The following is a 24875-nucleotide window of genomic DNA, read 5'->3' as shown; positions in this document are numbered from 1 at the left end:
ATTTGTATTCTTGTCGGCGGAATGTCGAATGTCGATCTCGGAATATTTATATTTCATAAGTTCGTCAGTTCAAAGTTGTTTAAAGAAAGTTTTTAACGTATTTATGTAGACGGAAAATGTCATGAAAAAATTTAAAATTTTCAACATTTTTTTCGCAAAAAAACTGTTCCTGGGGACAAATATACTACCAGTTAAAATATTTGCACTTATTTCTGGGACACCCTGTATATAACATTAATTAAAGGAATAAAGTGAGAAAGATTAACTAGATATGAGCATCTAAGTTATGTTCTTTAACGTTTTCATGTAAAGCACAGATAAAAAATGTAAAAAGAAGAAATTACGTTTCTCCTTCTTCCCATCCTATACTTTCAACAAAGATAATTCTACTACGAATAGATAACCCACGTAAATGGGACGGCTGAACCCGGCCAAAAGACATCAATGCACACGTAAACTTTAATATTTCGTGCGGAAACCCTCGTGAACGAGACGCGGCATCTATTTAGTTGGAAAATTATATTGAATTTAGCATTTATCTTTATATTTTTCTTGGAAATTTGATACAAGTTAACTTGAAATAAAAAAAAAACTAAAACTAAACATATTTTAATAGATGACACTCATTTTTACAAAAAGCTACATAACATTTGACAATCAAAGAAACAAAATAAAAATTTGTCGAGTCAAATCTAAAAATTAGTTAAATGAAAAGAAGTTTTAAATATATTGACTTATAGAGGAGAAAAAAAATTATGTATTTTTCATTTTGATATTTATAGTATATACAGAGTGTCCCATTTTCGTGTGTTTTACAGGGTTTCTCATTTATGAGTAGAGGTACAAAGATGAGGTATTCACTATTTAGTATTTTATTATTTTTTCGTTTGATTTGCCTTCCTATGGGATTTCTAAAAATATAATTTAGGTAATTTATATTTATTTTTATAAATATGGTAAAAATGCATTATATTTAACTTTTTTACATACGTTTATTGTTTGAATTGTAATCAACATAATCGAATAATTTATTCGACTTCAAATTTTAGATGTTGGTTATTCCACGCTTCTTGTGTAAAATTATTGCACAAGTGCATCAACAATTTCTGTAACTCTGATTGACAGCCGTGTTATGTAAAAATTACACAAGTTCATTTTTAGTGCAGTTTATTAAGATAACACCGTGGAGAGCATAATTATCTGATTAAATAAAAAAAGAATAATAATACTCTTTTAAACAAGTTTATTCATGTTAAAAAGTTAAAAAATGCATTTTTTACCTTGTTTGTGACAAATAAATATATTATATTTGTAGAAAGCTCATAACAAGGCAAATAAAATAAAAAAAATGTACAGGGTGTCCCTTTAAAAACTACCGAACTTGAAACAAATTACATATTAACATTGGTTTATATTTTTTTCGAATTTCGAGATAAAACTGTTAAAAGAAAGAACATGTGTGATACATTTAATTTTTATAACAGAATAAAAATGTACTATACAGGGTGTTTCAAAAAACATGTGCCATCTCTTGTGGGGAGATTCCTCATATAAAAATAAGACTTATTTTTCGTATCAACATTGGTCCGATTCTGCTTTGTTTCGTAGCTACTGGGTGTTAAAGTCTTAATAATCTTTCGATTTATTATAATTTTCTTCCAAGTACTTTTAGTGATTTGAATTAAATTTTTGGGGTAAAAGTTACTATAAGTGTTACATATTTTAATGCTAAAAAAGCGTCAATAAATTCATCAGGGACGTGCAAAAAAACATGTGCGCCTCTGACTTTTTTTTGATATCAAAACTGTGTAGGCCATTTAATGCCAATTAAAAGGCATATCTTGATATTTTGTCCAATTCGGCCTCCTTAATGAGATAAATGCAATTTTATTAATCACAATAATTAATAAAATTAAAATAAAAATAAAAAATTAATAAATTATATCTTTACCTAATTTATTATTAAATATTATTACTATGTCATTATTCTACTAGTAATAATACATCAAACTAATCCAACATACTACAATTTTAAATAAAAAAATATTGGTTATTAAGATAACAACAAAAAACCTAATTTTAAAAAAATTTAACATCCTGTAACGCTCAAAAAGCCGGGCTCCTTTTTGGTTTCAAAAATTTTACACGGGATGGGTTTTCTATTGTGTTAACTATAATATTCTTTGCTTTCAATTATTTCAGCTTAAATTTTGATTTCTACACAAAATAAAATAAAAGAATATTAACAAAAAGACTAAATATAGGGAAATAAATTACATTTCTTTCAATAGTCACTCACATACCGGGTGCGTCTGAAAAACGAGATTTGGTATGGTAGTATATGACATAAATTACGATTGATTGACTTATTCAATTGTTTTAGATCATTTCCGGTTTCACTGGAAATGACTACAAATTTTGATTTTTAAATGGCACCCTCGGCATTTTTTTACTTTATTCGATAGAAAATGACATTCTGAATCGAATGACATATCATATGTCAACTTTTGACATTTTCGCATATGGTTTATTTGAAATTGTAACATGCGGTTAATTTGACTCGAAATCCCAATTGTGTGATATCAAATTATTCGTAAAAAAATGCTTTTTCCAAATGTGTTAATAAGCCACCCTCGTTCCATTTGAAAAAATTGAGATATGATTAAAATTACGATTTGGGCATCTTTTAACCGGCAAGGACAAAACACTAAAAACATTAGACGATCAAATATATTTTTCCAAGGCTCCTTGACTACAAATTAGTGCTTTTAACACAGCCATTGCACTCTAGATTGAAATTTAAAATACAATTTGTTTTTGACCGAATATGTCAAAAGTTGACATATGATATGTTATTCGATTCAGAGTGTCATTTTCTATCGAATAAAGGAAAAAAATACCGAGGGTGCCACTTAAAAATCAAAAGTTGTAGTCATTTCTGGTGAAACACAAAGTGACCAAAAACAACTGAATACGTCAATCAATCCTAATTTATGTAATACACTAGTGATGTAAACTTTAGTTACTTTTATGGACTCGTAACTAATGATGTTAATATTTCAGAAATTTTTGATTGTTGCAGAGGAAATTTCTGAAACTTTCGGAAAATTTCGGAAATTTATGAAATATTAGGAAATTTTACAATTTTACATATTTTTGTCGATACAATAAAGGAATAAATTAGATAGACATTTGATACCAACATGTAAGTGGAAAAAAAAACAATAAACATAATATTAGTTGTTATATTTTTAATAAACAATACATAACCCATAAAAGTCATAAACATAACCTATAACAAAAATAATTTGGTAACATTTGTATTTTGTGCATAAACCACGAACTATGACTATGAATTTAAAAAAAAAACAAAAAAGCACGAAATATAAATTTAAAAAACGTAAAACACAAATAACTGAATTATTCTATCCTGGAATATCAGGCGCCGAGCTGGTCCCATCTTCATAGGGTATTATAGTAGTAGTAGTACTGTCTTCGTCAGTTTCTATTTCCAAATCAGATATATTTGATGTATCATCTAGTTCTGATTCTGAAGGATGGACCTCTACCTCCACGAGTTCTAGTGGTTCTGGAGGAATTTCATGTTGTTGAATATCATGCTCCATATCCACTTTTTGTTTTTGTAGTAATAATTTATTGTTATGAGCTACGAACATTATTTTACCGACTCTTTGTGCAGTTAAGCGATTCCTTTTTTTAGTATGGATAAAACTGTAAGTACTGAAACTTCTCTCTGTGGCTGCAGATGACGTTGGTAAAGACAGCAGAGCAACAGCTAAATATTTCAACTGAGTATTTTTTCACATTGCTTGCCACCAACTTAGACAGTCTACATTTTTAACTGACATCCAAACGTAGTCGAGAGCCCATAAACCCGATTTGGCGCAATAATTTGTTATATCTGTAAAGATGGCTTATTATTGACAAACTGAGGATGATTGTTGGTGATATTGTTGATAAATTCCATAGCGGCTATGTGTTCTTCATTGTTAAGGTGCTCTCCCAGGATCACATCACTACCAACATCACTACTCGTAACTACTAGTTACTTTTGGTAATAGGACTCGTTACTTTGGACTCGTTATTTTAGTTACTCGTTACTTTGGTACTGAGTATCGTTACTTTATAATCGTTGTTTTGTGTACAGGTTGAAAGACTTCGGCTTGACGTGGAACTTCGTTACTTATTGTGCGCGGCGATCTTCGTTGCGTGCTCGGTTTAACCTATAAGGGGTTTCTACTTTCTTCTAGTGTAGGATAATTTCAATACTTGGTATTCAAGTACAAAATAATATGTTTTTAATAGTATGTATAATATTTTTATAATGATATGTTAAATAAAACTATGTACTATTAATAAAATTAAAATTAAAAAAAAACAAATCAAATCTCTCATTCATTTCCGGTGAAAACAACACTCTAAAACACACTCTACCCCTAAATAATATCTTATATTGCTTATTTCAACTAAAATTGAAAAAACGTGCGGAATTGCCTAAATAAAAAGCGACAACAAACGGCAAAAGGACAGACCGCCACCGGGTCGGCATGAGCCAAGAGCCACTGATAATAATTGTAATAAAGATATCACACATTTGTCATCCAAAACACCGGCCGGCGTCAAGTCAACACTTAATCATATTGATAACAACTACGTCAAAGTAAGGAATATTTCAGTATCGAGTTTCGAGTCCTCGGTTCGTGCATTTCCAGGGATTACGATTACTGCCGGCGCAAAAGTAACGAATTAACTTAGTAACGAGTAACGAGTCCTAAATTCAAATGGTAAGCGTTACTTCAAGTCCTCGTAAAGTAACTGTTACTTTGTAACGATTACTTAGAATTTTTACATCACTATAATACACTAACCTACCAAATCTCGTTTTTTTATCTGAAAAAATAAAAAAAGTTATAGTAGTGAGCCACTTTTGAGACGCACCCGGTATAACAACAATTTTATAAAATATTTTTTTCACGTACAAAATTAGTTTTTTGTATTACATATTTTTACATGTTTATCCCTCATATTAACGATATCAATTAATCAAAATTTGACCACCGGCATCATTTAAATTATAGCCTAAAATATGACAAACAAACACTTAAAATTTGGGCCATGAAAAAATCGACCGTGTCTTCTGTAGTTAGATAATTCTCTGATATAATCAAATTAATTCTTTATAGAAGTATACAAGAACCTGTTGGCCTCATATACCGAAGTACAATCAAACAAATCCTCCGGAACGCAACCTAATCAGGCCCCATCTACATCAGTATCAACGCAGCAGGTTCCTACTATGGGACCGAGTTCGTCACAGAACCACTCCTTACCCTGGCAACAGCTCTTGGTGCCGCCACCCAAGCAGGTCATAGTTGTGGAGAGGATGCATTCCGGTGCGAGACGTCACGTGACGCTAGATTTCGGCGAATCGGTGTCGTTGACCGACATTTTGATACCGTCATGTTCGGATCTGGTGTCACTGAGCATAGATGTGTGGCTGTTTGGTGAGGAGATCGACGCTGTGCGGTTGGTAACGGCGTCCGATATAGGAACGAAGAATTTGCTGCTTAGCGATTTGCAGCCGCCACCGCTTTGTAAATACATGAAGGTAAATATTTAGGATGTGTCCAAAAAAAAAGTGCCATCTCTCGTGGGGAGATTCTTCACGTAAAAGTAAGATTTATTTTTTATATTCTTTAAATTTTGAGGGTAACGAGAGGAACTTGGATATAGGTTGTATATATAGGTAAACTAAAAAGCTTTATAAAAAAAATGTGTACGATTTTTTTCTCTTGTTAACAAAGTTAGTTATGTAGGCCGTTTAATTCCGATTAAATGTTGTATCTTGATAATTTGTCGATTTCGATCTCCTTGATAAGATAAACGCGAGTTAATCACAATTAATAAAATTAAAATAAAAATAAAATTAATAAATTTATTTAATCTATTTTTTTTTTCAATATTTCAAACTATACTTTTACAAACATGTCTTACAAATCCTTCAATTTAATAGTTGTTAGTAAGAAGTTTCACTTAAATATGCGCACATAGTGCACACAATTTTGTTCATATTTTTTGATAAGAAATCAATGAGAACTTATTTAACACTTTAGCCATTTATTGACATTAGACAAATTTAAACGTTGCTATCAACCTTTAGTACAAGAGCTAGCAACGTCTGGAAAACAAGTATCTTAAGAAATCTGGCTCTTTGATATATCTTTCTATGTTCTCTGGAACAGCGGGCAGGCCGTCTGGCTGCCGATAGACGTTGCGTTCACTACTGCGCGTTGAAAGAAGTTCCTGTATTTTTATTTAGTCGTTTAAGTACTAGTATTGAATATAAATCGAACAAGTCTCCATAGCGCGGCGCGAAAACATTCAGCCTATAAAGCGAGAAGTCCAGACTTCAATACCGGCTCGGGATAAACTTTTTTTATTTTATTTTCGTTTATATTCTAATAGTAAGGTATTAAACAATTTTGGTGATTAAAAAAACACAATTATGAAACTCTGGACTTCTCGCATTATGGGCTGAACGTTTTTGAGCCGCGCTATGGAGACTTGTTCGATTTATAGTCAATACTAGTATTTAACGGAATAAATAAAAAAATAGGATCTTCTTTCAATGCGCAGTAGTAAACGCAACGTCTATCGGCAGCCAGACGACCCGCACGCTGTTCCACAGACCTTAGCAAAAGATATATTAAAGAGCCAGCTTTCTTAAAATACTTTCTCGAAAACGTTGCTAGCTCTTAGACTACTTGTATTGGGACAAATTAATAAAATTGCGTTTATTAAGAGACAAGTTATAATCGATATTAAACGGTTTTTTAGAAGAAAATTTCAGTTATAACACATATGCGCTTTCCTGCTCAATATGTCGACACTTCTTAGCATTAAAATTATCGCAGTTATAGTAAATTTCATTTGTATCGCTAAATGCATTTGGAAGAAAATTATAATAAATCGAAAAAATATTTAAGACCTGGGCCCGTAATCTGTAACTTTGACATAAAAACGTTACGCTTTCAAAGCGGTGAGCGCAAGTATTCGATCAGCGAAACGCAAGGTCGATTTTGGTATTCTCGTTGCCATGCGAATCGTGTTCTGGATACGCGTTGAGCACATATTGGCAACATCACAATTTCTAATGTAGATAATAGTCAAAAGTTGATAACTGACGGATGTAACAATAAAAAATGTCAATGTTATGTGAATTTCATAATCTATTGTTGAGTTATGTCAAGGTATTTTTCTATGGATATGTCATTATTCTTATTATACGAGGGAAGTGTTGAAGACGCTTCTCAGCATTTTCGATGTTTTGAACAATATTTATAGCTGCCAAGTCGTAAATTATCAATTACTTATTGAGGAACTTATAGAAGAAGTAGTAATTTTCACTAATGAGCAAGATAACGCACAAAATCACAATTTTTTCGATTTTCACTGACAGTTCGACAAGCAAAACGATCCTTTAAGGCAACCGTTTTCAAAGCGCTCAGCGCAATCAGTAAAGACGCTAAACGCGTCAGACGAGAATACCGAAATCGATAATTAAGTGCGCGCTTAGCGAATATTAACGTCATATACGCTGAGCGTCTAAAAACGCTTAGCGTTTTCAAAGTTACAGAATACGGGCCCTGTACCTTGTAGCTACAAAACAAAGCAGAATCGGACCTATGTTGATATAAAAATAGATTTGATTTCCACGTGAGGAGTCTCTCCATGAGAGATGGCACATGTTTTTTGGAACACGCTGTATAGAGCTAAAATTTGATCTTTACACTTCTGCACATTTTCTGGAACCAAAATCAAAGCACTAAAGAGAAACAAAAGAAATAAAAATTCGGTATGATCGAAAAAGGAAAATTAGACTAATGCAACAAGTTTCTTATTCGGAAAATTGTCTTTTAATTTTATACAATTCAGTATTAGACAGTAAAGAAAAGTTATTGTGTTAGAGATTTCTTTTATTAGTTAGATTTTCTTAACTTTACTTAATTATTGTCTTGCTTCTAATTTTATATCAATTTTATTAAAAAATAATCTTCAACCAATTAGTTTTTATGAAAGTTTCTCTCTGAATTTTAAGTGTAACTTTCAAAATCATTCAAAGTTTACCATTGAAAAGCTGAAATTAATTATGAAATCAAATTTTTCAGTATATTTGTTCTTTAGTGTTTAAAATATGTCAATATTAATTTGTATTTTTAGATCACATTGGTGGGAAGATATGGCATGTCCACCACAAAATGTAGGATTCCCTTAGGTTTTTTCTATGGTCACGTGGTAGTTGTTCCTGAAGATGTGCCCAGCGAAGCTTACATCAAAAACACCGATTACGACAAACAGTTGGGCATTTTGTCAAAGCTCTTGGAAGATATCAGTTGTAGATACAGCTTGGCGTGTTCGAAGTTGAAGGACTGTCTCCAGCCGTTTTTAATAGCCGATATGAAGAATACGTTGCATTTATCAACGTATATTAATATCTTGAAGGATAAAAATATGAGCATTACGAATGCGGAGCATAGTAAAATATTTTCGGCTTACCAGGTATGTATATAAATTCTTCTTATTATTCATATCAAATACCTTTTCTTATACAGAAACTACAGAACATGGCTGCTCAGGGTTAGCAACTGATGTTATTAAAATTATAGCCGTAATATATAATTATATATAATTAATATATATTATTATTTTTATTCGATCATACGGTATAACAAATACACTGACTTAAATTTGCTCTTTAAAAAATCGCCCATGTTGCTTCTGTATGGTTAGGTATATTAATATGTGGTATTAAGATTTTTATTTGGTATATGAGCGAGATATACGTACTTTTCAGGAAACCTTAACATATCAGCATCAGTTAAACACGGTCAGAAACGTGATGGCGCGTTTAGAATCTAGCGTCCATGGATCAGAACGTCAGGAACCACCTTCCACAACTGTTTCGACGGATAAATTAAATTCCATCGCCGAAGGATTACTGGAAGTCCTTTTATCCATAGAAAACACCGCCGAAATCACCCAAGACTTATGCGAAAGATTCTTCGAAGGACTCTGCGTGTCCCAATCGTCAAGATTACAGCTTTTGGCGGCCGTTTTTCTAGAGAAATCCTGCGGAACTACTACCTTTTGGGGCAACTTCCTTGCAGACACCATGGTTAACCTCTTTTCCACTACGTGTACAGCTATATTTCCCCAGGATCGCCTTTTTATATTACTGGCGTACCTCAGCCGCAAGAGTCCAGAAAGAAGTGCCGTCATTGATGCAGCTATGCGCGTGGTTTACGATACCCTAAAACCGTTAGAAACCAGTCGATCTTTGCTTCTGGCTGTCAACGTGGACCTGCCTCTATTGTCTTGGCTGCTGATGTATTTGTCACTTCAACTGTCGTTTGAAAAAATTCAAAACGATAGATGGGATTGGGTTCTGGGTGAGATGGTTGGAAAGGTGAACGTGGATAATGCGAAAAGTAATGCTAGGAAGAAGACTGTTAAACGGGTGGCAACCACGTTGGGATCATCCGGAACGTGCATGTTATCACCGGTAAGAGATATTAAATTAAAGGGTCACACATTTACTGTCTGAACTTGTTAGATAGTGTCTGGCTTAATTGTAATAACGTGATAAAGAATGTTCAGCGATTGTCCAACGTTACGTCGTCATTATTTGTCAAATATGTAATTTAACTTAATTTGCTACGGTTAAAATACAAAACACTAATCCTATGATAGTAATTTTGGTTCTTTCAGTTCTGTTTAGCACCTGGTCTGTAGTAACACTTTTCACTACACTACTGCCAACGATATCTCGTAGTACTTTGTTTTGGAATCTTTGGATAATATTTCGGTTGCTTTGTTTGGTACAATCTCAGTTAAATACCATAAGTCCATATTGGCTTCAGGATTATTGATATAGCAAAAACTTATTTTATACAGGTTGTTAATTTGTTTATTACTCGCGGCATGAGCTTTATGGTTGAAATATGTCAACCTCGGCCCGCTCGTCGATAGACAATGCGACGAGACGAGTCGGCAGAAAACCCTATAAGTGAATGCGTTCTCAATAGGCAGTATTGCCATTCTGTTCCCCTATAAGTAAATGTGCAGTTAACAGTCTGTATATTGACAGGGTCGAATGTTGCTTTAGTGACCAGTACATTTTCCTGTACTTGAATTTGAGTTCTTCACATTTTTTCTTCACATGCGATTTCCACCTGAGTTTAGCATTAAGTGTTATGCCAAGATATTTAGTTGTATTTTCGTAAGGAACTACTTGTTGATTTATATATACTGGCTTGTACTCGATTCGTTTATTATAGTGAAATCGATATGCACTGATTTGTTTCATTCTAGATTGCTATACTAAATTGCCCAAGGGTGATTTAAAAAAAATCGCCAAGTGAAAAATTTATTGAGAAATTAAGATCTCTTCAACTAAATCTCAATTTTTATTCTATAGAAATATATAACTTTTAATTACAAACCCCAGCTTTTAAAATACGCTACTTACATCTTTAATTAAATAGATTATTATTTCTTATATGCAATACTTTTAGATCTGATGAAAGTCAAACGAACTTAATGATACGTTTTTACAGATTCTTTCTGGTTCGTGGCAAAAACCAATGTGGAAAGAAAAACCTCATAAGTTTATGTTAATAAAAGAACTAGTTGACACCCAGAAAGGTAGCGACGGTCAAAAAGATTCGGGAAGTATAGGAGAAATTGTCGTTGTCCCTCAAAAAATGCCACAATTCATTGACGCAACACACTGCTTAGTTGTATCTAAAATATTATTAAAATTCATAATAACAATGGACCATTCTGGTAGTGCAGATATGATGCTTTTGGCTTTTAAGGTAAGAATTTCGGTTAAATAAAAATACATAAATGTAATATTGTTTTTTAAGATTGTAGCGCGATTAGTAACTTTAGCTAAATTACAATTGTGCCAGTTGTTGACTGAGGATGAGTTATTAGGTTTAGTCAATTTTTCATTATCGTGTAAAGTTCCATGGGCACCTTTTGCTCTTTCCTGTTTTCTTCAAGATGCCTTAGAATTAGTTTCTCAAAATGAGCAGGACGTGATTGAAATGGACACTGACGCATCTACATCTACAACGTGGCCATCTACTGGTATGGATAGCGTATTAGCTTCTTTTAAAATATTAATGAATAATGTTTTAGATATAAATCAGTCAGGTGAAAATGATAATAGTGAAAATCCTTGTGTTTTTATTAATCTCGACGAACCTGAACAGTCTAAAGCTAAAGCGAAAATTACAACAAACAACTTATGCTTTCCTTCGTCTTTGCCGTCAGTTTATGAAAGTGATTATTCAGATTTTGAAGAATTGTTGGAGGACTTCGAAAAAGTGAGATGCTCTACATCTAAAACTTCTAAAATTTCTTTAGCTTCTGTACCAGGAATATCGACAACTATAGATGCAAGATTAGAAAACGGAGTGTTTCTGTCAACAGAAATTTTATTAAGAAAATTAGTTGGAAGAAATACCCAAAAGTTACTGCAGAATATGACGAACGATATCAAATACGAAGAAGTAGAGAACATGCTTACGTCTTGGCCGGTACAAGTACAATCTTTTCAACCCGAGTGCAATATAAGTAATCACAAGATGTTGGCGTTCTGTTTCAATTCATTATTTAAAGATCTGCAAACTCAGGATTCGCTCAGGATTGAGAATATATTACATCTTTGGTTGACGTTGAACAGCGCTAGAAGAGACGAGAAATTTGACTCTTCTGCGATGCCCATTGTCCAGATTAAAGTGGAATCCGTTCATACTTTGATCTCAGCTTTGGCGTGGACACCGGGTTTGTCGTTGACTACATGGTGTCTTGGATTGCAGGTATTGTATAGTCTTTTTCGTCATTCGATGACAAGTGTATAATTACGTATTTTTTATAGGCACTAACGTTGGTGTGTAATACAAATAATAATGGAAAAAAATGGTTTGGTTTGTCTGGTATGGCAAACGCCATCATAAGCCATCGAGATTTTGTACAAATGTTTCTTAGTTTATTGTCGGGTAGTGGTTTGGCATTCACAGAAAAAGCAGTTGTAAGTATAGAACTTTTTTAAAATAAAATAAAATAAAATAACATTATTTATTTTGCTGATATTTTATTGATACTATCTATAATGTAGTAAATTTTAAAGAATTATACCGGGTGTTCCTTAATGACGTGCTAATGTTTAATGGGGCGATCCCTGGACCTACTCTGAAAAACTTTATATGAATGTGTGTCTAAATGTATTATCTTTTGAGATACAGCGTGATAAAATTTTCTAAAATAAACTTTTTTTCATAATAACTCTGATGTTATTATAGATACGAGGGTTGGCCTTTTATGTTTTTACAAAAAGTGAAACAGAAACGAACAAATTCGAAACAATATATTTTATTGCTTTCGAAATATTCTTCCTTAAGATCTATACATTTTTGCATATGTTCAAACCAATTCTGGAAACATTCTTCGCAGAATCCAGAATTCTGGATATCTTTATAAAATTTCATATACGTCTTCTATGCTTAAAAATTGCTTAAAAATTATTTTTTGTGTACAAAAAAATATGTGTTGTATCTCCTAATTTCTATTCAGCCAATGCAGCACTATTTCCACAAAATGTGACCGCATCACATTTAGCGATTTGACCCTGAAGTAAAATGACTTTTATTTTTTTAAGCAAAAACTATGCGTCGGGCAAAAAAAAAATCAAAAATAAAAAATTGTTTAGAAACGAATGAAAATTTTGAAAATAATTTTTATTCTAAGTTTTATTCAGTGGCGTACCATTTTTTTTTCGTTCAAAAACATTCAAGGTAAAATCCGTGGACGCCACTAATTGAAATAAATAAAGTTGTTTGTAGATGAAAACAGGCATTTTGGTGCATACAAGAAATGTATTGTTACCTTTTAAGTTTTTACAATCGCTTGTTTCCTCGGTTGTACTGGACACGTCGCGTCGCAACCATTCCATTAGAGGATCGAAAAACTCTTAATGCCGAATGGTACAACAATTTGTTTGCCAACGGTCTTTGATGAAATAAGGAAAAAGAACAAAAAATGTCGCATCATTCTTCACGACAATGTCAGCACCCACAAAGCACGTCAAACAACTGAACATTTGAAGGAGAAAAACATCGAATTAATGTCTCATTGCCAGTATTTACCCGATTTATCGCCTAATAACTTTTTCTTGTTTCCCACTGTCAAACGACAGCGATAACCATAGAATTAGAATTTAGAATGTGCGGGAGGGGGGTTAATCACTGATGCGACCTTACAGATCTATTGTGTCCCCTTTTCTTGAGTTATAACTCATCATACAGTCCCAGGGCTTTGACAAAAGCCAGTATCTGGGACGGTTTTATAGAGGGTTCTCCATCTCCAATATCAGTCGTACCAAAGTTCATGGCACGAATGGTTGTCGTCTCGGCGCACTCAGTGATGAGGTGTACTGGTGTTTCCCCATTTTCCCCACAGAATCTGCATTTGCCGTTTCTTCTTAGTTTTAATCTACTGATGTGTTCGTTGAGGAGACAGTGTCCTGTTAAAAACCCCGTCACTATCCGAAGATTGTTCTTACTTAAATCCAGGAAGATCTTTAATTTTTCTTGATCGTAAGCCTTCAGAAACTTCTTCGAGTGTCTTAGACCGTTGCAAGATTCCCATTCCATGTTGCGGATGGAGTCTTCCAAGTTCTTGAGTTCCGCCTTGAGTTGGTTACCACTAGGAAAGCAGAACGGTTCTGGTCCAGTTAGTGGAGTGTTCGCTCCTTTTCTAGCTAGATCATTTGCTTTTTCATTGCCTTCTATCCCTTGGTGAGCAGGCACCCAGAGTAGGAGGACTTTGTTTTCTTTGCCTAATTTATTCAGCTTCTCTATGCATTCTTTGACCAATTTCGAATTGATTGATACTGAATTGATCGCTTTTAACGCTGCTTGACTATCAGATAAGATGGCTATTTCTTGTTTCCGATAGTTCCTATCTAAGATAAGTTGTACGCATCTTTCGATATCGTAGATTTCTGCCTGTAGGATGCTAGGGTAGGTGCTCATTGGTTCGGAGTATTTAGTTCTCGACCCAAATACTCTGATCCCTGTTCGAGCATTTGTTTTTTGGAAGCATCAGTATACCAAGTTATGGTATGGTCTTTTAACTGCTGGGCAGACGTTTCTCTCTTCCAATCCTTTTTATTGCTCAATACTACATTGTACGTTCTTGGCATATCATCTACTGGGAGTTGCAGGAGTGGTATTTCCTTTTTAAGGGTGTTCCAAGCCCCTGATCTGACAATTCTCCCATTACTGATTCCGTTAGTAACTAACTAACGACAATGATTCTAATCATTGTCGCATTGGCATGTCTACCAATGACAATGTAGATATAAGCGATAACCATGTTTCTACGATATCAGCTTCAGAGTGGAAAGAATGTTTCCAGAGTTGGTTGATCTGAAAGTTGTTATAAAAAAAATCTTTAAACCCTATATCTCAAAAGTTAAGATGTTTAAGACATACATTCATATGAAGTTTTTTTTCTTTAAGTCAATAATCATCCCAGAATCACCCCCTTAAATATTATTATATCATTAAGGAACACCATCTAAGTATATTTAATTTCTAGGCTGGTCCAACATTGTGCAAAGCACTGCACGATTTTCTTGTAAGACTTCAGGTTCGATGTGATATAGTTAGTCCTTCCAGTAAATTAGGTAACTTGTTCAAAACCCTATTATTAAATGTCGTGTATCAATTGGCACGCCCCAGTGGGCCTATATCGTGTAGGATGGGACCTTTAGATGCGCAATGTAAACTTTTACAATCGATTATTTATTTGGATTTTGCTAATATTGATATCAGCATAGGTATGAGTACACTAGAGAGCACAGGTAAATATAAAACTTGAAACAAGATTTATATCATAGACTAACTTTTTTGTGTTTTCAGCTTCATTATTAAACATGTATTTTCTAAATATTGATCATATCAAGTGTGTAACAGTAGGAGAAAAACATTGCATTATGCATGATACTTTTGGAGATATTTTTGCCAGCGTTCTAGGTACTGACTCGAATAAACAAGACAGACCAGTGTCTTATGAAGATCTGTTAATAAATTTGTTGAAATTATTGGCAAAACTTGTACAAACACCCATGCCACCAGAGTATCCTGTAAGAAAAATATATTTTACTTCTATTTTTAAAGTTTTTGATTAAATAATTCTGTTGTCCTTAGGAAGCGATGGATACTGAATCATCTGTAACTTCTCAGACTGATGAATGTAAGGCTGAACAAATTCAGCAAGAAAACCTAACTTCTACATCACTGCCTTGCTTTGCTGATACAGTTTTGCAACATCATCCAACCGTAATATGCTTATGCAGATGCCTTGCTGCATGCAAGTCATCTTCTTTATGTATGCTACCAAATTTAACACATAAGGTTTGAAACAACTTTGTTGTGTTACAAAATATTTACTTTTTATGGTTTTAGGGTGGATTTCCAATTTTTAACGAACCTAATACAGTAGGAGATGCTGTGTTTCATATTTTAACATTGCTGGCAAAAAAAGCTTCCAGAAAGGAACTGATCATGCAACCATTATTGATGTTCTTATCCACCACACCTCAGCTAAGTGAACCATTAATTTGGTTCATATTACAAGTGTTAGACAATGAAGAAGCTATAAGAGCCTTTTATTCTTCTGGTGAGTGGAGTATTATGGTGTGATTTTGAATTTTTAATTTATAATTTCAGGGGGAGTATCCATATTATCAACAAGTATAGTTAATAGTAGTAACACGCCAAGTACAATATCAAGAAACGGCACAATTTCAACTGTGATGCAACATTTTACTGGATTTACCTCACAACCTGACAATAATACTCCAATAGTGCCAACATCGGCTAACAAAATGTTTCAGGCATCTATTGAAAATAGTTCCTTAATCAATTTTGCACCATATTGTACCATAACATGTCAGTCAGGTACTTCCCAACCTGCAGATGTTCTAATACAGGTAAATATTGTTATGATTTCGTTTTTTTTTTGTATTGCACACTGTAACATATGTACCGGGTGTCCCACTAACAATAGCTCTCGGCTGTATCTCGGAAAGTATTAGCCGTAGAGCTTGCGGAAAAAAATATTTATAACTAAAGAGAGCATGAGAAATTGCTGGAAATTATTTTCAAGTTTGTATAGCGGCCGTTAGAGGGCGCAACTGCTATTAAAAATAAGAAAAAGGAAGGTGTTTTTACACAATTTTGCCTAGATAATGGATACTATAAATAATAGATTCATAATCTTCAGTAAATTTTGCATATTTTTTGTTTGAACCATTTTCCCCTATCTGCCATAATAAAGTGGTGGGGGAAGGTTAGATCTGTTTCTATTTAAACATTAATATCTCCGAACTGGATGAACGGAATCTAACAAACGGGGGCTCGTTTAAAAGAGCGTTTCTTACTCTATATTATAGCGTATAAACAATAATAATAAGCTTTTGAATGTAGACGCTAGGGAGCGCTGTCTTACAATTTAACAAACATTGCGCGTTCTTTCAAAAAAATTAAATGCGATAGTATATATAATTTTAGCTGATACTAAAGAGTAATAAAAGCTTAAAAAGTCAGCGAAAACCGCATCTTCATATCCTCTTTCAAACCGAAGATATTAACAAAATTATAATAAATCCGAAAAAATAGGCCCTTAATTACCTTATTTTTTTAACACGGTTACAGTAGCCCTCTTGATTATGACCATTCTAATAAAAAATAAGATAGAAACGATTGCTTTGTTCTAAAATCGACAATATACCAGAATACGATAATACCAGATGTATTAATATCTAATAATTAAGATATCAATGACAGTGAATAAGAAACGACGCCTCAGTGAAGTCATGGTAGGCTTTGGAAAAAAGATGCTTTTGACGTAATAGTATAAACGTCAAAGAGTTATTAAATCAACATTTTGATAGTCTTAGCAGCGTTTTTTTTTTCTTTTGAAGAAAGACATTTTTAGGAAAGCAATCAAAAGATAAAAAACGCTGCTGAGACTATCAAATTGTTGACATAAGAATATTTTGAGTTTAAACTATCTCTTTAAAAGCAACTTTTTTCCAAAGCCTACCATGAATTCACTGAGGCGTCGTTTCTTAGTCACTTTCATTGATATTTTAATTATTAGATATTAATACACCTAGTATTATGGCATTCTGGTACATTGTTGATTTTTTGAATGAAATAATATTTTCTATCTTATTTTTTATTGGAATGGTTATAATAAAGAGGGCTAGGGATACCGTGTTAGAAAGATAAGGTAATTAAGGGCTTATTTTTTGGTATTTATTATAATTTTGCTAATAACTTTGGTTTGAAAAAAGAAATCAAGATGCGGTTTTCGCTGAATTTTTAAACTTTTATTACTCTTTAGTATCAGCTAAAATTACATATACTATCGCATTTAACTTTTTTCGAAAAAACGCGTAATGTTTGTTACATTGTAAGACAGCGCCCCCTAGCGTCTACGGTCAAAAGCTTATTTTTATTGTTTATATGGTATAAAATAGAGTAATAAACGCTCTTTTAAACGAGCCCTCACATGTTGAATTCCGATCAACCAGTCCGGAGTTATTAACATTTAAATAAAAACAGATCTAACCTTCCCCCGCCACTTTATTTTAGCAGATAGGGAAAAATGGTTCTAACAAAAAATATGCAAAAATTACTGAAGATAATGAATCTATTATTTATAGTATCCGTTATCTAGGTAAAATTGTGTAAAAACTCCTTTGTCTTTTTTTTAATATCAGTTGCGCCATCTAGCGGCCGCTCTACAAACTTGAAAATAATTTCCAGTAATTTCTCATGCTCTCTTTAGTTATAATTTTTTTTCCGCAAGCTCTACGACTAATACTTTCCGAGATACAGCCGAGAGCTATTCTTAGTGGGACACCCTGTACATACTACTCGTTAACATCCTGCCTTGACCGTTGACCTCTTCTTGCGTCTGTACATACGTCACTTCTGTCATTCTGTTTTTATACGAGACTTTACGATGTCATAGAAGCGCCATCTCTCGATCGTCTGCATCAGAGACTATCGACCTTTTATACCGGGTGCGTTTCAAAAGTAGCTTACCACTATAACTTTTTTGATTTTTTTAGATAAAAAAACTAAATTTGGTATATTAGCTAAAATTTGGTTTTTAAGCTAAAATGTCAAAAGTTGACATATTACATGTCATTCTACTCTATACGTCAATCAATCCCAATTTATGTCATATATTTGATATGTCCAAATCTCGTTTTTTTTATCCAAAAAAAATAAAGTTATAGGGGTGAGCTACTTTTGAGACGCACCCAGTATAAATCTTTTCATAGAAAATCATCGTTTCATGCATTATAGAGAGATGTCGCTAGTCGTTTCATTATGACTTTTCCAACATTATCTAAAATTAATTTATTAAATATTTTCTAATCCATGACATTTAGGGTCTGTCTGGAATAACTCATAGAAGAGCTCGTACACCACTTTGGTCTTACAATTATTATCAAGAGGAGACTCATACAGAATTACTTCTTCAACTCCCTAGTGCTGTGTTATTAAAGGAAGTTCAACTGCAACCTCACGCGGGCGGTTTAGCTACGTGTCCGTCATATGTGGCGATAGAGGTAAGTTAAAGCTTTTTATTTTAATTGTTCACTGGTACATTAATTTTCGAAAATCTAGACGTCGGCTAACGGACCGTCAAGATTGGTACCAGCCTGTCATCCTCTGCCAACAAGTGGCCTTACCTACATTAGACTGCATTTACCAACAGCCAAAGTTGTAAATTGCATTCTAATTAGATTGTATAAACCTCGGGTCGGAAATAGTATAGGACTTTTGCAAATCCGCATCCTTGGAACTTATGCTTTTGGAAAAACTTTCAACCCCAATTCTTTTGACACTGAGGATGATAATTACTCTAATCATAGTCTAGGTACGGTAAAGTAAATGAGCGAAAAATAATTTTAGGTTATAATGTGTCAATTTTTTATAGGTTGGCTTAGATTGTTGCATCATTGTTTCACTATATCAATCGATTCAGAAATGAGACGTCAGCTAGTAGAATCCGCCTCGCAAACTCCTAGTTTATTGAGTACATGTTGTGGGTTACTTTTGGTGCCATCTCATATACTACCAGTTTATTTACCATGTTTAGAGAAGGTTCTTAGAGAACTCGCATTGTTTAGTCCAGAAAATGGTATAGCTACTATTCAAATACTTTTGGATAATCGACTAAGTATAGTAGAACCGATGATATCTCTCGACAACGTTTGGCAAGATAGACTAATGATTAATGTGTCTGGATATCAATCGGCTTGTGAATTACTGTATCAAATATGTGAACATCAGGTATGTAATATTTAGACATAAATTGTGATTCCTGTATATAATTTAATATTATTCTTTTAGGATGCTCATACAGCCTACAGAGTAAAAATGATTTTAGAATGGTTGCATAATACAGCAAAGGAGTATTTAAAAACTGGCAACTCCAACAATTGTAATGCTGCCTATATATCTAGCATTGCATCTATTCTTTGGTTTAGTAATCAGTCTCAAGTGAATTATGACCTAAAGTCTCTTATATCACTTGAATTCTTTGATACAATCTATGCCCTTAAAATGCAAACTATAAACAACAGTTTAAAGTATGCTTTTGATTCGCTTTTATGTTCCCTTTGTTATATTCACTCGGAATTTTTTCCTATATTGCTACAAAAAATTGGCGTACTTGTACCAAATTTGTCTACTGATCGTGGCGCCTCCATCAGCGACGACAGGAAGGATACTGAGGGAATGACAGACGATCATAAGCAAGATTATGCAAATTCTGAATGGTATAGCCATTTGGTTATTGGTCAACTGTCTGAACTGAATTTAACCAAAGATCAGCTAGAAACGGTGGCGTTGGCTAGTAGATCTCCAACCGCAATCCAACAACTTCTCGATTCTGGATTACCAAAATTATTGAACAGCGCTATATACGAGTTTTGTAGCGATCAGAATAACAGCGTACCTATGGCTAAATTAGAAAAAGTGACGGTTATTCTGCAATTCTTTACAGATATTTGTGATGAAAAAATGTTGAGAGATTGGTTGGGGTCTCCAGACGGTTCATCTTTTTGGCCCCATCTATTGCATTGGCTTTGCAAGAAACCATTTTCTAGTTCGAGTATCCAGTCAGAAGCCCACGTCAATTTGGAGGAGGTGTGCGTTAAATTCCTTTCGAAATGTTGCTTATGTCACAGTGCTAATCAAGCACGACTGGCTAAAGTATTATGCGATGTAATATCGCTTCAGCAAAATGGAATATCCGGATTTTTGCGGAGATTAATTTTGCAATTGCTGCTTGAAAACGAAAAGGTACCAGTCAGTATTGAAGCGGACGAGACTTTGTATAAAACGTCAAAAATGCCGCAAGTTTATATTCCCGCACACCCAGCTTTTAAGCAGACTTATAACCGGACAATGCTGTACCTAAGCACAACCACTACACTCGGTGATATTTTGGAACAACATCTGTTCTTCAATACCACCTATAAGTCTGATACAAATTTGTCTAAGAAGTCATCCACCACTATTAAGAAGGATATGCTGAAAGATTTCTTCGTTACTGACTTTTCTGATTTAAGCGTAGCCGCCGGTGTTACCGCCAAAGATAAACGTGCCAAAGATCTGAAAAATCAAGCGACGGCTACGCCTCAATCTAAAAAGAAACGCTACACTTCCGAAGCGGTCAGTGGAAGTGATGTCATGGAAGGCAGGCTGGTTAAATGCCTGGCGTTTTCGGACCAGCCGCTACCGTTGAACTTGAACCTGGGACAGTTACTCAGGCTTATGGAATCGAAGAATATAACCAACGATTGGCCGTATATTCATTTGACCATATGCCAAAGTAAGAACAACGAGGACAAGAATCAAAACAAGGACGCGATTAAGCTGATCCAACAGCAACAGCCGATTTGCAGTGCTTTACAGGTGTTCAGTTCGATGGGGGGCTTGGCTTTACTGGCTCAGAATCTACCGACGATTTATCCAGAAGCGGTCAGGATACCTAACGTGGAAAAATCAACGTTAGATCAGTCTGATTCTGACTGGATCAAACTGGAAGGTATTTTTTTATACATAAGCAGATGATCCAACTTTAACCAGACAACTATAAAATTATAATATCTGTATGAATATCTTAATAATTTTTTAAACTTACTTATTATTTTTTAACTAAATTAAATTTAAAAAGACTAAACTTAAAAATGTACTGAGGTAAAAGGCAAATATTAACATAAGTTGATACTTACTAGAATAAATATTATATTAATAGATAATGATCTATAAATATTTAAATAAAAAAGTATGTTACATCTGTTTTGTATATCTTGGGTATCTTCGCTTTGTATAGTAAGGTTTGTCTTAATTTGTCTGAGGCAATCTTTAAAATAGATATTTTTAGAACATATTTTATTTTAAACTTTTTTATTCGCATATAGAGTTTGTCTGGTTAACATAAGATCGTCCACCAGACATATTCTTAATTGTATTTTCTTATAGAATGTGATGATATCTACGAGGATATAGAAGAAACAGTTGGTAGCAGTTCACCATCTAAATCTTCAGGAGTAATATCACACATCCCACCCCATTCTTTGACGGCATTTAGTCTTTTTCTAAGATTACCTGGCTATGCAGAAGTTTTATTAAAAGACACCAAGAAAGCTTTGTGTCTCTTAAGATTAATGCTAGGAGTTACAGATGATGGGGAAGGTAAAACATTAATCCTTTAAAAAAAATAGAATTTTATGTAACTCTTTCTAGGTGGAGACATATTCCAATCGTCAGTGGCTGCTTCTTTGCCTACATTGCCGTTTGAGGTACTACAGAAGCTTTACGACAGTTCGCCGTTTTGTTCCGATGATGGGCGCTTATTGAGAAAGATAAGTATTACAACTGGCGTAATACAATTATTGTTGGCCTGTTTGGGAATCTTGACTCATCATTCAAATACCAGTAACGATAAAGATGCCCAAAAAGATTCAAAGTCCAAAGAAGATCGTCAACATTATTGGGCTAAAGGTTTGAAATCAAACATCCAATGTTTTATCTACATGTTTTATCTTTCTTTGTGTTTTTAGGTACTGGTTTTGGGACAGGGTCAACACAACAAAGTTGGAATGTAGAACAGGCTCTTTTGAAACAGAAACATGAAGAAGAGCATATTACAGTTATATTACAAGTATTAGCAAGTTACATAAATCCGAACGACGAAGCTAGTGATGAGCTTAGTGGAAATGTTTTACCGCCTCATTTCGCAGAGTTTTTGGCGAAAAGGTAAGAATATTATACTTTTCATTCAAAGTATGTATGATTTTCACAAACGATATCTTTAAAAATGACGGGAAGATTTACCTACTATGACAATCTACTTTTGTATTAAAACGACAGAGAACTATCACTAAGTCCTTAAAGCTAAGTCGAGGGGTGTTTCATTTTGGTAAAAAATGTACATGTACTGCCATATAATTATAGTCGACTGATGCTGATGACTGTCAGTGACTGCCAAGAAAATGTAAACGTAATCCGACAGTGAGACACCCCTGCAGTTAAGTTAACTTTAATGACTTAGTGATAGTCGTTTATGTAAATATACCGTGCTGGCAACTCTTACTTTTGGGTCGATATTTACAGGTGAGGAAGTAAATCGCATAGGGATCTTATTAAGTCGGATTGAGAGAAATGCGACGGTGTGCTGTTGCGGCGTTGCCACATTTGTCCGGTACGCCTTTCCCTATCAAATAAAGTAAAATCACGATCGCAAACTGCTTACTTTTAAGAGACCTTTTTTCGAAAAGATAACTAGATAAAGTCATTACATCTGTTTCTGAGCATCTGAAATGGAATTATAAAGATATCGTTAGGGACGTTAGGGTGTCCATATTTTTTATAACGAGAAAACGTCAGTAATCGGTAATTTAAAAACTCAACTGTTTTAACACATAACACGCGTTAACTGAAAAACACTTTAAATATTGAAACTCCGAAGAAAATATAGCAGAAATATTAAGAAAGTTTTTGAAAAAAACTACAATCAATTATTTCTGATGAATTTCGAGATATCGATTTTTGAATTCAGAGTTCTAATAGTACGACTACTGTCGAACACCAACCCAATTTCGATTATTTTTCACTTATTTTTACCAAAAGGTGCAAGTGTTTGCAATTTGCACTTAAAAATTTACAAACTACAGGGAAAATTACAACGACTCGTTAATAAATAAACAAACTCGTTAACAAAAAACAAGCATCACGAAAGCTGAACGCATGATATACACCCTTTTCTAGAATTTTAAGTATCGATTGGGTCGACCGCGACGAATCTGCTCTATCCCCTCCCACGTCTCTTAACAATGTGCACCAACTCGTGCTTTTCTCGGTTTATTTTATATGTTTGGTAACGTTTTTACTGTTCTATCTTTGTTTAGTACATTATAAACGCATTGTACTCTTCTTACATACGGAAAATTCGACCCAAAACTAATCTTTGCCAGCCCTTAGTATACTCTTTCTTGGTAGACTATGGTTAGAAAATTAAGGGCGCAGACTACACATTTTCTTTTTTTGTTTCAGTTCATTGTTACCCGCTATAAGTTATTATTTAAGGAACGATTCAGTATTAGATATGGCTAGGCACATACCTTTGCACAGGGCCGTATTAAAAATTCTTAGAGCTTTGGCTGCTAGTTCTCAACTTGTTGAATTACTACTTCCACAGAAATCAAAAGAGAACGAACCTTCAGTTTCTGCGTTACTGAAGAATATGAAGAGCTGTGTCGATATTTATGCGAATAAATTGAGGTACGTCAGTGTGGTTAATTTGTTTTTTCAGTATAGGTTATTTAAGTATGTATGGTAATCGCAAAACAATTTCCGATGCACGTGATCAACTTTGAGTGACAAGCGATGGCGACAGCGCTGCCAGATTGTGATGGATTTATGTGATGAGTCTTAATTTAAAATTGACAAACAACATATTTATTGTATAATTTTTGAAAGATTAGAGTTTTAAGTTTTATTTTTAATTTAACAACTAATATTTTAGTGATTAATTGATTTATTTGTTTTATAGCTTATTTCACTTATTACATATTGTCAAAAACTAGTCCGTTATGAAGATTATTATAAGCGTTATTATGGATTATTTATTTATTGATGTACATCTTACAACGCCATAAGTGGTTATAACAAGTAAGAGGGTACTATTAATGCACAAACTAATAATCACAGGATTTAATAAAAACTAACTTTGAAAGTGATATAATGTGCTTATCAATCAAACTTACTTTTCTGACTGCAGTCAAGGGTAATAAAGGACCTTTATTGTCACGTTCTCGTCCAAAATAGTTTTACAATTGCAGCTTTAATCTCAATAAAATATCTGTTACAAACATTTGCTCTATAAAGTAAAAGGAAGAGCTGCTCGGTATCTTAATTATACTACAAATTTAAACATTTTTGCCAAAATTTTATTTAGTCAGATTTATAGACTTTAGTGTCAATGTCTATATGATTGATGTGCATCGGAAAATGTTTTGCGATTACAATATGTGTAACGATTGCCGCCTATTTTTTTTTGTTTTGCCACAATTTACCTAAAATCTCAACGAGACTCACAACAGAAACTATATTTGTATAGTTTCTATACCACAGAAACTATACAAATAGCACCCAACACTCATCCACTATGTATTTATGCTTAGA

General features: G+C 33.7%; 2 protein-coding genes across 2 annotated transcripts in view; one reads left to right on the top strand and one right to left on the bottom strand.

Moving 5' to 3' along the window:
* Positions 1 to 24875, bottom strand: part of LOC115885743 (glycogen-binding subunit 76A-like) — a 426966-nt gene that overhangs the window by 159420 nt on the left and 242671 nt on the right. The window lies entirely within an intron of this gene.
* Positions 1 to 24875, top strand: part of LOC115885741 (baculoviral IAP repeat-containing protein 6) — a 105522-nt gene that overhangs the window by 55809 nt on the left and 24838 nt on the right. The window contains exons 12-31 of the mRNA XM_030904748.1: positions 5205 to 5629; positions 8242 to 8580; positions 8876 to 9583; positions 10638 to 10898; positions 10950 to 11175; positions 11227 to 11909; positions 11969 to 12121; positions 14692 to 14956; positions 15015 to 15238; positions 15303 to 15509; positions 15561 to 15774; positions 15825 to 16087; positions 18566 to 18745; positions 18804 to 19056; positions 19117 to 19472; positions 19533 to 21234; positions 21672 to 21884; positions 21936 to 22193; positions 22253 to 22448; positions 23745 to 23972. Coding sequence (XP_030760608.1) covers positions 5205 to 5629; positions 8242 to 8580; positions 8876 to 9583; positions 10638 to 10898; positions 10950 to 11175; positions 11227 to 11909; positions 11969 to 12121; positions 14692 to 14956; positions 15015 to 15238; positions 15303 to 15509; positions 15561 to 15774; positions 15825 to 16087; positions 18566 to 18745; positions 18804 to 19056; positions 19117 to 19472; positions 19533 to 21234; positions 21672 to 21884; positions 21936 to 22193; positions 22253 to 22448; positions 23745 to 23972 — 7354 coding nt within the window. The remainder of the gene's footprint in view (positions 1 to 5204; positions 5630 to 8241; positions 8581 to 8875; positions 9584 to 10637; positions 10899 to 10949; positions 11176 to 11226; positions 11910 to 11968; positions 12122 to 14691; positions 14957 to 15014; positions 15239 to 15302; positions 15510 to 15560; positions 15775 to 15824; positions 16088 to 18565; positions 18746 to 18803; positions 19057 to 19116; positions 19473 to 19532; positions 21235 to 21671; positions 21885 to 21935; positions 22194 to 22252; positions 22449 to 23744; positions 23973 to 24875) is intronic.

This window comes from Sitophilus oryzae, unplaced genomic scaffold (assembly GCF_002938485.1).
Source record: "Sitophilus oryzae breed Bouriz unplaced genomic scaffold, Soryzae_2.0 scaffold_41_pilon_pilon, whole genome shotgun sequence".
NCBI lineage: Eukaryota > Metazoa > Arthropoda > Insecta > Coleoptera > Curculionidae > Sitophilus > Sitophilus oryzae.
The sequence above is the reverse complement of the archived record's forward strand: the minus strand, read 5'-3'. Positions and strand labels throughout refer to the sequence as shown.